The sequence below is a fragment of the Geotrypetes seraphini genome, chromosome 4, assembly GCF_902459505.1.
Source record: "Geotrypetes seraphini chromosome 4, aGeoSer1.1, whole genome shotgun sequence".
NCBI lineage: Eukaryota > Metazoa > Chordata > Amphibia > Gymnophiona > Dermophiidae > Geotrypetes > Geotrypetes seraphini.
This window is the reverse complement of record NC_047087.1, coordinates 69,542,156-69,556,453: the sequence shown is the minus strand read 5'-3', so window position 1 is coordinate 69,556,453 and position 14,298 is coordinate 69,542,156. Positions and strand designations below refer to the sequence as shown.

At 37.5% G+C, this 14,298-nt stretch overlaps 1 protein-coding gene across 4 annotated transcripts in view; it reads left to right on the top strand.

Moving 5' to 3' along the window:
- Positions 1-14,298, top strand: part of NCAM2 (neural cell adhesion molecule 2) — a 600,622-nt gene that overhangs the window by 254,793 nt on the left and 331,531 nt on the right. For 2 of the 4 annotated variants that reach the window (XM_033943259.1, XM_033943260.1), the window contains exons 3-4: positions 2,112-2,318; positions 8,054-8,197. The exons of 1 other annotated variant lie outside the window; for it this stretch is intronic. In XM_033943259.1, the coding sequence (XP_033799150.1) occupies positions 2,112-2,318; positions 8,054-8,197 (351 nt within the window). Of the gene's footprint in view, positions 1-2,111; positions 2,319-8,053; positions 8,210-14,298 lie in introns of those variants that run through there. One more of the 4 variants, XM_033943263.1, reaches the window with a different exon arrangement.

Here is a 14,298-nt window from a genome sequence, read left to right as displayed (position 1 = left end):
CTCAAAAAGACTCAACATGGGCCATGTTACGGCTGGATAGCTTGAATTAAGAGTCTGGATTCCATATAATAAAAAATTTTTGTGGCACCCAATATTTTCAATCAGCACAAAGAATCCAGCATGTCTTCCAACATAAAACTTATTCAGCACTGTGTACCTGCAAAGGATTAATCACATGGAGTGAAAGCACTACCAAGGTGTCGTGGTCAGCATGGCAGTGTTTTCAATCCACATGATTAATCCTTTGTGTGCCCACATTGCTGAGCAAGTTTTATATTGGAAGGAGTGCCAAATTGTTTCTGTTGTTTGAAAATATTGGGTGCCCCCAAAAGTGTTTGTTATACAGAATGCAGACACCTGACGTACGTGTTGAGTCTTTTTGAGAGAGACCGATTAAAGGATATGGCACACCAACAGTTATTGCTTGTTTTTGTCACCTTCACACTATTTCTGGTGCTTGTGCTGAAGTGTGGAGTTTGGTTCTGTTTTACTTGCTTGCCTATGCCTATGGTCACACATCTAACTGATGGTATGTAGGTTTTATTCAGTTTCTAAGAGCAGCAGTTAATAATAAATACATAGAGTAAAACTGAATGTTTTCTTACTGGGAAATTGAATAAAACTCAGTCATAACAATTCCTTTTAGTTTTCTTCAATTCCCTGATTGGAATGATTTTGTAACTCAACTTTTTTCTCTCTCTCTCTGCTTGCCCTTGTAGAGTTTTAGTTCCTTTTTTCTTTTGACTGTTTAAGAATTGTGGCATAATAATAATGGTAATGATTTGGACATTTAATAGTCTAATTAAGCAGCAGAATTCAAGGTGATTTACAGTAAGAAAAGTTTAAGAGATAATTATAAATTGGCCTAATAAAGGGGCCCTTTGACTAAAATGTACTAGAATCTTGGTTTAATATGTGGTAACAAAAAGGACTTTACAATGCACTAAGCCTAGATTTAACAGAGCACATTTTGGGGATTTTTAAAAATATATTTGATTGGAGGTCATGTGCTACTATTGTTATTAGTCCCAGTATCTGCTGAACATTAACAAAGTAGCACTTACTATCTCCTATTCAGGAGGTGCTAAGTGTTCCTGAATTAACTGTGCATTATCCAATTAACTCACCTTAAGTGCAACACCCTAGCTGGTTAATGCTTAAAACACCTACTCTCCACCATGACACACCCTCTCTCAAAAATGTATATATTTTTTAATTGGTAATGTGTGGATTAGTGCATACAAAAAGGCAAAATACCACTGCTCATTAACCGCACTTGAAAGGCTTAGGCCCAGATTCTCTAAATGGTGCCCTTGTTGGTGGTTGCCTTAAAAGCAGCCACTGATCATGTGTCAATCTCACGATGGTGCCATTTAGAGAATTGTGCCTCTGACAAAGGTGGGCACTGGAAATGTAGGCCAGGGTTTTCAAGTAGGGTTACCAGACATCCGGGTTTTCCTGGACATGTCCTCCTTTTGAGGACATGTCCGGGGGTCAGGATGGCTTTGTTCGGGTTTTGAAAATAAATTGCATTGGGTAGGGGGCATTCGTGCATGCGTGAATGCCTTCCTGCCTGACAAATAGGCAGTGGTGTGGGGGCTGGGGCAGAGCTGAGAGTGGAGCAGGGGTATAACGGGCAGGGATTGGTGAGACTGGGCAGGCCTCGGGGGCAGGTCTAGGGGGTCCGGATTTTACTGACATAAAATCTGGTAACTCTGTTTTCAAGGTCTACATTTCTAGCACTTACCTTTTATGTGAATTGTGCCTAATACCACTTCCAGTGTTAGCCATGCCTACAGTGGTGTTGGGCATCATAAAGTGCCTACATTGGAGCAATTCTGGTGCTATTTTTTTAGGCGCCAGTAGGCACCTGGAAATATCTTTTAAAAGCACTTTTAAAAAACATTTTTCTCTTAACTTAGGCACTAGTAGAGTGCCGTTTATGAAATATGGGCCTTAGTGTCCTTCAGTAAATAGGCCCTCAAGTGAGAAGTACTGAATGATAAAACAACAAGATTATATACTTCTCCTTTATTAATGGTTGTTGATGAAGATATACTCAAGCAAGTAGCATAATTAACCAGTCATAAGCTTATATTTTGTTTTTATAGCTGTTGGAGAGCCTGAGAATATAGACTGGTATAATCCAGAAGGCGAGAAGATCATTTCTACACAGAGAGTTGTGGTTCTTAAAGAGGGAGTTAGATCACGCCTAACAATTTACAATGCAAATATAGAAGATGCTGGGATATATCGGTGTCAAGCTACAGATTCTAAAGGACAAATGCAAGAAGCTACAGTGGTTCTTGAAATGTACCGTAAGTGGATCGACACTGGAGAAGTAGAATTTATGCTATTCATGTGTTTCTAAAAGGAAAATGTGAATTACTGAATGTAGAATGTTCAGCACAGGTTGTAGGGTGGTAGAGGCGTGGAATAGTCTCCCGGTAGAGGTGGTAGAGACAGACTGTGTCTTAATTCAAGAAGGCATGAAACAGGCATGTGGAATCTCTTAGGGAGAGGAGAAGATAGTGGATGCTATGGATGGGAAGACAGAATGGGCCATTTGGCCTTTATCTACCGTCATATTTCTATGTTAAATCAAAGATCTTCCTTTTCCAATATTCTCAAAACCCCAGTCAAAAATACACACTAAATACTAGGGCAATATTGAAAAGGTCAAAAGATTTGTCAGTGATATTAGGATTCACCCAGTCACATCTTTTGCTTTAAAAGCTTTTGAAATCTCTCACTTCCTTCTCCCAGTTAGCAATATTTTTTTTTTTCTTCCCATGTGTTGGCTGCTAAACATTTAGGACTCCCTTTACAAAGTCATGGTAGCGGCTACTGCTGCAGTAATCACTTTGACATCCATAGGGATTTAATGGACATTGGAGTGTTTGCCGCACAACAGCCATTATTGCAGCTTTGTAAAAAGGGGGGTTAACCAGACAGATAGAAGCAGATTGTAGACAGTCAATGAGGATGGTTATAATTTACCCAAATTGAATTTAAGTGTTGTCAATTAAAAGTTATTTGAATAGTTTGGTCATTGGGAATGAAGTGTACGGCTATCTAGATAACTTAATTCCAATAACATTAACCAGATGTTTTCAGTTCTGCTGAATACCTGCTTCTGGTTGGATAATTTTGTCTGGATAACTTTACAACTAATCAGATTGTGGAATAACAGCCCCAATGGTATTGAGGCCTCACTTTTGAAGTGAGCTATAAGAAATTGACCGAAGATATATCCAATATGACTTTGAGTCTTTCATAAAAGGTACTGCATCACATATATGGAAAAAGATCACCACTTCAGTTTCACATACCGTGTAAGCAAGTATATTAATAAAATTGTGTGTAAATGGCAGATAAGGCTTATATACGCTTTAGCACTTGTAATTGGAAATTGGCAAATAATATAGAAAAAGGAAATGGGCAATTTGATCTAGCTTTCTAGCGAACTACATCAATATTAAATTTCATTCTTTTCTGTCAAAGTAAATTACACAATAGATTTCCACAACATTCAAGTTCTGCTTATAAAAACTCTTTACAATAAACAACACGAATGGAATCATTTTTTATGAGTCCATGGTGACAAAATATATCAATACAACAGCTAAGCAAAGCCATTGTAACATATCTAAGCAGAAGAATTGGAACATCAGGCGTGACAAGCTGCTCAGAAGCCATGCAATTCATTCAGTAACATCCTGTGATTGGACTGTAATACACTGATGCAGACATAGATGCAGTGTTAGATAGGCATAGTTAGTGGGGAAGTATCCACTCTCATGCAGCAATCATTAATGCTGGCTTTGGTCCACATTCACCTACTGCCAATATGACTTACCTACACTTTGTCCCTCCTTCCTCCTGCCGCCCCCCAAGTAAGAAGGTAAACCACACCTATGGATGTCCACACATGATATAGACTTGATAATCTTTTTTTTCCCCTAGTTTGGCAGGTAAAGCTGGCTGTTCACAACAAAAATCATATCAGAAAACCTGATGTTTCTTGGATATGTTTGACTACATTAGGTCAGATTATTTAGGTCAAAATCTGTTGATATAGTCTATGCAGGAATTTTAGTCTAATTTCAATGAAGCTATTCAAAAGCCTTGACTGCTGGTGATGATAACTTGACTGGACCTGCATGCTTTAATGAGGAATCAAATCACTGATTCTAGTCCATTGGTAGGAGTCACAGAATGGGTTTGTATGACATTTGACATGAAATGGGATGGGACCTTTACTGTTGGAGAGATAGCTTTTTACAAAGTGCACTGATGGGCCCATTTCTAGGCTTCTAAACCTGGAAACCCTTCCTTTCCTTTTCCCTCTGTGATCACGTTGAATACCAGGCACTCTGCCTAACAGAAAGTTACAAATTCTGAAGCTGCCCACAGAAATAGACTAATGTTTTCCCCCTTGACATGATTTGATGAAGTCAATATCAAAGCACCTTCAGGGATTGCTACCCACATAGAAGATCTAGTGAGTGGGCAATTCTGTAACTGGGCGCCAAGCATTTGGTGCTCAGAACTCACAATCATGATACCTAGTCTATAACTTCCAATAATACAACCCCTCTAAGAAAGAATGTAACAATATCAGGGAAAATTATAATTTTCACTGTGTTGCACTATGGGAGTAAGTCCAGACATGTTTCTGAAGTGAACCCTTTTGGGTATACAGAGTGACAACGTTGCCTTTAAAGTCTCTCCAGGCGTAAGTTGTGATAACTGAGGACTCTCCCTCCACACAAATATTATCATTATTATTATTATTTGTGTTTTTGACATAAGTTACTTCAGTATACTTTGGCCGTTACTTTTCTCACCTATTCTATAACAGCATCTGCACACATATTCCATCAAAAAATACTAATTTAAGCACAAACTATGTTAGGCACACACACACACCAAATCAATGGCAAACATAAAGGATACAGATCACTCACATAACATACATTTTTAAATTTGTTGTATTTGTTATAAAACATTATATGGTCTTATGCCAAGTTACCTTTCAGATCAACTTTGCCTTTAAGGTCTCTCCTTTTACGAAGCTGCGTTAGCAGTTTAACGCACATAATAGCGTGCGCTAATTTGCCGGCCGCGTTAGCCGCTACCACCTCCTCTTGAGCAGGCGGTAGTTTTTCGGCTAGCGCGGAGGTTAACGTGTGCTAAAAAGGTGCGTGCGATAAAGCCACTAACGCGGCTTCGTAAAAGGAGCCCCTTATTTTTCCCCTCAATAAAAGGTTGTGTGTACAAAAGATTTCTTACTAGAACCGTATCCTTTTAGGCAGGACTTTGGAACAAAAGTTTTAGTGGTTTGATCTTAAGATCTTCTTTTTACCAGGCCTTTAGAAGATTGTTAAAAATGTATATGTTTGATAAATTTGTATAATCTAGATAAGTTAATAATTTCTTAATGTTATATTTTATATATAATGTACTGTGCTTTGTGGTATAAATTTGCTGTGTTTTTACAATTCTTACTTCTTATTGTAAACCACACTGAACCATGAGGTATGGCGGTACATTATACCCTCGCAAATTTGCGGTTTCGTAGTCGCAGACTCAGTAATTTGCGTTTTTTCCCTCACTTAGCAATCATCTTCTTTTTCTGAATTAATGAACATGATTGAGTGCCGGTTTCTGTTTGATTGGGTTGTTTTCCCATTCTGAGAAGCTGAGCATTTAGTACCGCTTTAAAACCAGGTTGCCCCTCTTAATCCTAGAGCTCCTCCATGTCAGCCTGACACGTTCAACTCTTTCAGAAACGGCAATGTCACAGAGGCTAGTTGGGTCAATGTTCATGGGCCCCCCCCCTCACCTGTCGCTGTTCTGTCCTAGCTCCCGCTAGCTTCTGTTCTTTGCCGATTACAGTACTCATCTAATATTTATGGTTTTTCAAAATTCATGGTCACTCCAAGAGCGTAACCCCCTCCAATTTTGAGGGAGTACTGTACAGTATATAAATTCATTATTATTATTATTCTATAACTTATGTGAGAATCTGATAGACATGCCCATGTCCCTCCATGCAAGGCCCACATGTACTAAATGCTTTGTGAACCAGGCTGACAATTTCTTACCTACTCATGAGCAAATCAGTTTCATATTTGGAAGAGTTGGGACAGAATTCTACTAAAAAAGTCATTGATTCATTTCCTGTTCCATTATTCAATAAAATAAATCTACAGATATTTCCTTCATATCTTGATCGCAGTGCTGCTGGAATGATTGACAGTAAGTAGTGTTCGAAGCATCCAGATTTGGACTATAATAGATAGAAAGCACTATTCTGCATGGCCCGTCTAGGTCAGAAAGGGCTGCTCAAATTGGGACATTCATAGTATTTGAGGTGTTTTATAAAGTCATACTGAACATCAAACCTTTTATAATATAATATATGATTATACTGTAGATGTATAATAATACACATGTATTTGCTGGAACATCCATTTTAGAGGAAAATATTCAAAAGGATTGACCTCCTGCAAAGTATTAACTTGCACAAAGAACTGTATTTACACAGATCACATGCCCATAAGTCCATGTTTAAGTGCTAACTTGGGTAAAACTACCCATGCAATAGGGATCAATTAAAGAACTGAGTTATAAAATTCAAATGTTTGGATTGTTGAGGTACTTTATAAGGTCAGAAACATAAGCACAATCGCCTTTCACCCTCTCTTCAAAATCCCAAATCCAAAGGAACAGTTTGTCTCATGCATGCATAATTCAGAAGACATGTAACTGCCACCAGAAATTTCCTAAAAATACACCTGTAAAATGGAACGCACCGAGTGTGAAAAAGGAACCTCCTAGAGTTTTATTGCAGTAAACCCTTTACTGAGTTTTTCTCAGTAAACACTTTGGGCTCCTTTTACTAAGCTGCGTTAGGGCTTTAACACGTGGAATAGTGCGCACTACGTTGCCGCACACGCTAGACCTTAATGCCAGCATTGAGCTGGCGTTAGTTCTAGAAGCGTAGCGCATGCTGTAGCGTGCAGTAATTTCCTGAGTGCGCTAAAAACGCCAGCGCACCTTAGTAAAAGGAGCCTTTTGAATTTCAATAAGAAATTGTACATACTTATTTAGCCATCATACTTAAGTATTACTATTATACAACATTTAGGGCCTGTTTTACAAAGCCGTGCTAGCGGTTGCTGCACGGCAACAGCCCCGAAGCCCTTTAAATCTCTATGGGCTTCAAAGGCCATTACTGTGCTGCAGCCGCTAGCACAGCTTTGTAAAACAGGCCCTTAATTATCTTAAGCTATGTTGATATTATTGACATTTTAAAGTTACTACCTAGCGAGTTTTGTGCATTAAAAATGTTCAAGCTAAAACAGTGAAATAATGTCATTCAAATGATTCGATTAACAATGTATCATAATTTTAGATGGATTCAGACTACATTAGCATTTTATATGTGAAAATGCCACATTAATCTTCTAAAATGATCTCTACTATTTACTTATTTAAAAGACTTACCTCCTCTTCTATGAAACTGCGCTAGCAGTTTGTAGCGTGGGGAGCTGCGCTGAATGTCCCACGCTGCTCCCGATGCTCATAGGAACTCTATCCCCTCTTCTATGAAACTGCGCTAGCAGTTTGTAGCGCAGAGAACCTCGCTGAATTGCCCGCGCTGCTCCTGTCGCTCATAGGAACTCTATGAGCGTCAGGAGCAGCGCAGGCCATTCAGCGCAGCTCCCTGCTCTCGAAACTGCTAGCGCAGTTTAATAGAAGAGGCCCTATGAGAATCAGGAGCAGCGCAGGCCATTCAGCACTGCTCCCTGCGCTAGAAACCTCTAGTGCAGTTTCATAGAAGAGGGGGGTTATAGTCCGCCTAAAAACTATGTTAATGATACATTCTAAGATTTTAGATGTTGAAGGATCCACTCACATTTATCCATCCTGAAATTCTATTTCTTTTTTTTTTTTTTAATGATGATTCCATTTCTGTTGATTCTGAGGCTAATAAGGGGAAGCAGGATGCTTATCACGGTTTGTATCTTCTCTTGTGTCACAGAAAAACTCACATTCAAAGATGTGAAGTCCCCTCAGGAATTCCGACAAGGGGAAGATGCAGAGGTGGTTTGTCATGTCAGCAGCTCCCCGGCACCCCTGGTCAGCTGGCTATATAACACAGAGGATATCACTACTATTGCTGACAGTTAGTATTTTGGTAATATTTTAATCTATGGTTTTGGGGAATTGAACAACACGTAAATTGAAACTCGATGGTGCCTGTGCAAACTATCACATACACATCAACATTAATGATTGCACTCTAGTATGCCTTATGCATCATCCAAATAAAGATATAGAGAAAAAAGAGACTTCAGGACCACTCAGGGTATCAGACCTCAATGTAAGATATCAGCATAATGTCTGAACCTTTTTGGTCATGTTTCCAATCGTTAGTCTCTTTAAAAATAAACTCTCTTATTTTCATATTTTATATTCAAGGTATTGGAAAGATGACCTATGCTTAGGTACAGAAACTTTAAATGCACTTAGCTTTTTTGAATCCCTATAAGGGACTGCCTCCCTTTTGCCAAACAGAACTGTATTCATCAGGGGAATGCTAATGTGCCAATCAAAATTTACATTGACCACATTCTGTCAATACCAAAATATGCAATTAAAATCATCATGTGATCAAGACGTTAGAAGCAGAAAGCACAAAATGATGAAACAGTAAATAACTATCAAAAGTACTTAGAAATAATAATAGCAGGTCACCGAAATGTACTTTGTCAAAGTCCTTTATAAACTTGCAAATGATACTCACTGTTTCTGTGTCTATGGTTAGAATTTATTTATTTATTTTTTTTTTCAAAAATGGCCGACCTAACATCAGATGCCAAGCAATTTAAATAGCTTGACCTAATGTCAGCATTCCCCTTAGGAACACAGTTCAGTTTGGCGAAGCGGAGGCAGTCTCCGTTATTGTTGGTGAATTGAGCAACACCAAATGAGTTGTGCAGGAGATAAAGGATGATACTGAGGTCATTAAACCATTAAACTACTATCTATCCTCTTTCTTAAATTACGCTGACATTATAATTATTACGTATATTACTATTGTATTGTCTTTGTCTAATAATCACTGAAGTTCCTTTGATACTAACACTCCCATTTTTCCCAGTTCTCCGTACTTTGCCTAGTTGAGGCTGATACTAGCATTTCATTCAAAGATTTATTTATTTTTACTCACTCAGGAATGAACTGCTTTGTGTTGGTGGTTAGCTCTTCTGCCATTATAAGACAACTGATGGCTTAGTAATAGGCTCAGTTAAGCATCCTTTCCCTATTGCTTATAGATGACTGTGTACAACCAGGAAAAGGAAATTTGTCCTGCTTGTTTCACAGTTCTTTTGCAATTTAAAAGGAAAACTAAAAATCTAGAATAATTTGAGATCTGACATTTAAAAGTTAATTTATTGTTATGTTGCAGGAACAACATTTATTGGTTAGATAGTAGAAAACAATTCCAATTTAGAAAACCTGTTTCCTTTTCTAAGCACAGACACTGCTTGATTATAGAAGACAAAGTGCTTTAAATACTAAGCAGCATTTCAGAATGCAGGTGATCAAACAGTTCCGCTTAGTCTACTTTACATATATTCTATATAATATCTCTCTTTTTATATTAGTATATATCAAATTTACTGGTACTATTTTGTGGTACTATTTTGTCAACCTAGAATCAGAAAATAATATTAAATATTGAACTAAGGCCAGTACTGGGCAGACTTGCACGGTCTGTGTCTGTATATGGCCATTTGGGGGAGGATGGGCTGGAGAGGACTTCAATTGCTAGGAGGGTGTAGATGGGCTGGAGTAGGTTTTGACAGAGATTTCGGCAGTTGGAACCCAAGCACAGTACTGGGTAGAGCTTTGGATTCTTGCCCAGAAATAACTAAGAAGAAAAATTTTTTAAAAAATTTTTAATTGAATCAGGTTGGACAGACTAGATGGACCATTTGGGTCTTTATATGCCATCATCTACTATCTTACTATGTTTTAAATGAACTTCTTTTTGATTTCTTAAAGTTTGTGTGCTTTTTTTTTTTTTTTTAAATAATGTTATTGTTTTGACTGTCCTTTTATGTTCCCTTTGCATCCCAGGGGATACCCCTTGTTTTTGTGTGATTTTGGATAAGGTGAAAGACATTTTGATGGGTTGTTTCTGAGTATCTGCAATATCCAGTCAGCCACAAAGCGTATTACTTTATATAGGGAACCTTTTTACGAAGGGAATTGAATGGGCTTTGATGCATTAACCATGGCAGCATTGTTACCACGGTTTTGTAAAAGGGGACAATAGATAGTTACCCACAGAAACACATCAGCACTTTTAACTTTTTTATGGCTAATTTTACCATATAGTGTCATATCTGTCTTTACTGAAGCCAGAGTTAGCTATTCAATTTATACTGAATACATAATTATAATTTGAAGCCCTGCTCCTAAAATGCCACATTCACTCCTCCACCCATATGTATACATTCTGGAATTAATACATTCTCTGGTCAGATTATTTTAATATATAGTTTATACAGTCAGAACCTGCTGCTGACTGCAAGGGTATTTGTGAACATAGCCCAAACGTGATTTGTGCCACAGTAGAGTTGAATTACACAGTAATGTTTAATGTAATCTGCTTAATGTGGATTTTAACTTACAAATTTGTTTTGAGCTCTTTTAGCACTCAGTCTCTGAAAAGAAACGATAGAAGATTATTGGTGAGCCTATACAGGTCAGTGATAGATAGATAGATTGATTGATAGATTGATAGATAGATAGATAGATTTTTAAAAATCTTTCTTTTGTTTACTGTATTGTGAGTTTGTGGTTCAGAGGAGAACATTTGCCAGTGCAAAACAGGGCCGCTGTTGTCTGGCTGATGGAACTTTAGTTGTTCCCCTGTAATTTTGAACCAGTTTTAGATAATTTTGGATTAACTTAGTCCTGAAGTACTACTGTGTTTAAGAAGAGTATAATGCACTTTTGAATGAACATTGTTAAAAAAAATCTATTTTGTGGAGCTTTTTGAGAAACCAGTGCTTATGATAAGCCCCATTTTGCATGACTTCGTTGTGCAGAACTGTGTGGGTGTACTCGTTCTGAGATCTCTTTTTCTCCACTTTTGTGCTGGTGCAGTTGTCTTATCATAGGGGTTCATACTGTATAATTAATTTGTTTGATTTTCTTATTTAGAAACAGTATAGTTCTTGTGATTTACAAGATTATTGCTGTCATGACTGTCTTTTGAAATTATAAAACTATAGCAATGGCATTTGCCTTGCTAAACAGAAATAGCATGGAGACATTGCAGAAAAATAATAATGGAAACATATCTTAGATGACTGGTCAAAGTGGATATTCTAAGGTGGATTTCTGGCATCAGTTTTGTTTTTTGCTTTTCCTTCATGTTGGATTTTGGATAGCCAAGCCGGGATCATAATGGCATAAAAAGGAATGTGCCTGCTCAAACAAAACCTGCTTTCTTCAGTTCAATTTTTATTTTGCCTTCTTCCATCATAGCTGCTATAAGCAAGAATGCTGAAGGAGTTAATTCTCACCAGTTTGACTGCTATATGAGGTGATTGTTCTCAGTGAGCAGAAGTATCTACTCAGAATCTTAAAGAAAATGAGATCAACAGTGTGGGGAGAACCAGAACAAGTTTCTTTCAGAATTAATCAAGGAGCAAGAGGAAATATGCCACAAGGATGAGTCTTTTTTTGAGAATGAAACTGTTGGAATGACCAAATGTCACCAGCAATAGCACTAGGAAGTTACTTGGTGAATGATATATTCTTTGGGAAATTTCACTTATTACTACAACAGTGCTATAATGTTACAAATTCCATATGTTGATAAATTTGACAAGAAAATACATATTTCTGTATGTATCTTGAGCATCCCTGGATCTTGTTGTTAGTTTGGAATATATTCTTCAGGAGCCTCACAAAATTGTGTCATGAATTAAGGAATATATTTCATTTGAAACAACCTCCTGCTTTCATTACAATACAGATGAGGTATTTGCTTTTGAAGAGACATTTAAAAGTTGCATATGGAATACATATCTATCTATATTTATCATGCTTTTTTAAGCTAACCCCCCCCCCACCACTCCTTTTACAAAATTGTATCATTATTTTTAACACTGACCACAGTGGTAGCAGCTCTGACGTCATAGAATTCCTGAGTGTCAGAGCTGTTACCACCGTAGATGGCGCTAAAAACCACGCTATGGTTTTATAAAAAAAGGGGGGGGAATAAGTTATTTATTCTGGAATACTTGCATACTCTCATATCACTAATTGAAGATATGACATTTGGATATTGATGGCTAAATGGACTTACCAGATAAGTGATGCATTGCTATTCAGAGGGTTATCATGCTGCACATTTAACCAAGTTCAACAAGCTTCGTGCTTGTTGCAGGTTTCTGGGTCTCACTGTGTCTTGTCAGGTAGAAACCAATGTTTCTATAGCCATGCTATGGCTTTCTTCAGGGTTTGCTCCATTCTATGGACTTTTACAACAAAATTCAAATTTCTGACCAACTAACTTTCCCGCCAAAATTCAAATTGGTGGACTGCTCTGTTCCCAAACAAGTCAGTGAACCCACTATTTACAAAGTCAAACTGCAGACTTCAGAGCATACCCTAAAGAAAGCCACAGCATTGTGGCTGAAATGTCAGTTTCTACCTGGCAAGAAGTAGCAAGACCTGGAAACCTGCAACAAGCACCTGGAAACCCTGAGAGAACACGTCAAACTTATTTAATGCATTTCTATTTAAAATTCCTGGCGTTCTTGACCTTAATTATAGAATAGGTTATAGTATATTATTATTTATAGCCCTTATCAGATTGGAGAACAATCTTACATATACAATATAAAATCTGACACAATAAAATAAAAACATAACTAAATACAAAAATAAACAAATGCTTCGTTTTCCTTACAAAAAGAAAAAATCCAGAACAGTTTCATTGATCAAACAATCAAAATTAAAGTACCACCACAACAGTTTCTTAAAAGTGGGTAGATCAGTCTGTTTCTTTAATTCAATAGGCAGTTTGTTCCATTCATAAGGAGCAGCTATTGAAAAAGTATTAATCTGTGTTTTATTTAATATTTGATACTGAGGAATCACTAAGTCCCCATCTGTTCCAGATTGTAAAGCATGCCCTGGAAAATAATGTGTTAAATTATCTTTTCAATAGCTGGCAGTATCCTGATAGAAGCCACAGTGAACCCAGTAATTTGAAGTGGATGTGGTAACCCATCAGCAACCATTTCAGTTGCACGAGGGTGTCTTTTTGTTTTCAGTTCAATCATTTTTATTAATATTTTTGTTACAGAATATAACAGACAGTGACCACGTAGCTATGAGATAACCCAGCAGATTGCATATACAATCGGTCAGTGATATAGCTTCAAGTACAGAAAGTAAAGAAATAACATAACAAAACATAACCCAACTAACAAACTGATCAGCTGTGTGTACAGATTATTAATGATCATATGAGATTAAGAGAATATAAGACCACTAAGAGTATCACTGAAAGTTATAGTATGGCCTATATAATTATATAGACAATGAAGAGGAGACAAGAAATCAGGCCATGAGTTCAGGGGTTCTGGCTCACCAGGACAGCATGCGGTAAACCAATTGCCCCGTCGCAGAACAGTGGTGCCCACAGTTTTGTAAACTTCCGAAGCGAATTGTTACGTTCAGCAACAACTCTTTCATACCTAGTATACAAACAAACAGTGTTCCACCACTCATTAAATGAGACATTAGAAAAATCTTTCCAATTGGATAAAATGATACGAGTAGCGATTAGTAAAAGTAGTTGTAGTAAGTGGGACATCTCTGAGATAACTGATTCCCGCGTGAGATGTATGGTGGAAATCAGGTACGAATATGTGAATGGAACATTGCTACCCATCAAAGAGGTTATGTGATATCAAATCTTGTCCCAAAAGTCCTTCAACAAAGGGCACTCAAAAATCATATGTTTCAAAGATCCCAAAGCTAGTTTGCAGGACCAGCAAAGGCCCTCCCCTTTTGTATGCTGTAGTTTCGATCATTTTTGTAGTGTCCAATACGCTCTGTGTATTAAAAAGTAGTAAGATTGGTATAAAGCAGCTGAGCTAGTAATTTTATATGGTAACGTTCATATATCTTCCCAATCATCTGACTCCAGGACAAAATCTAACTCTCTATACCAAGTGTTCATCAACTTAT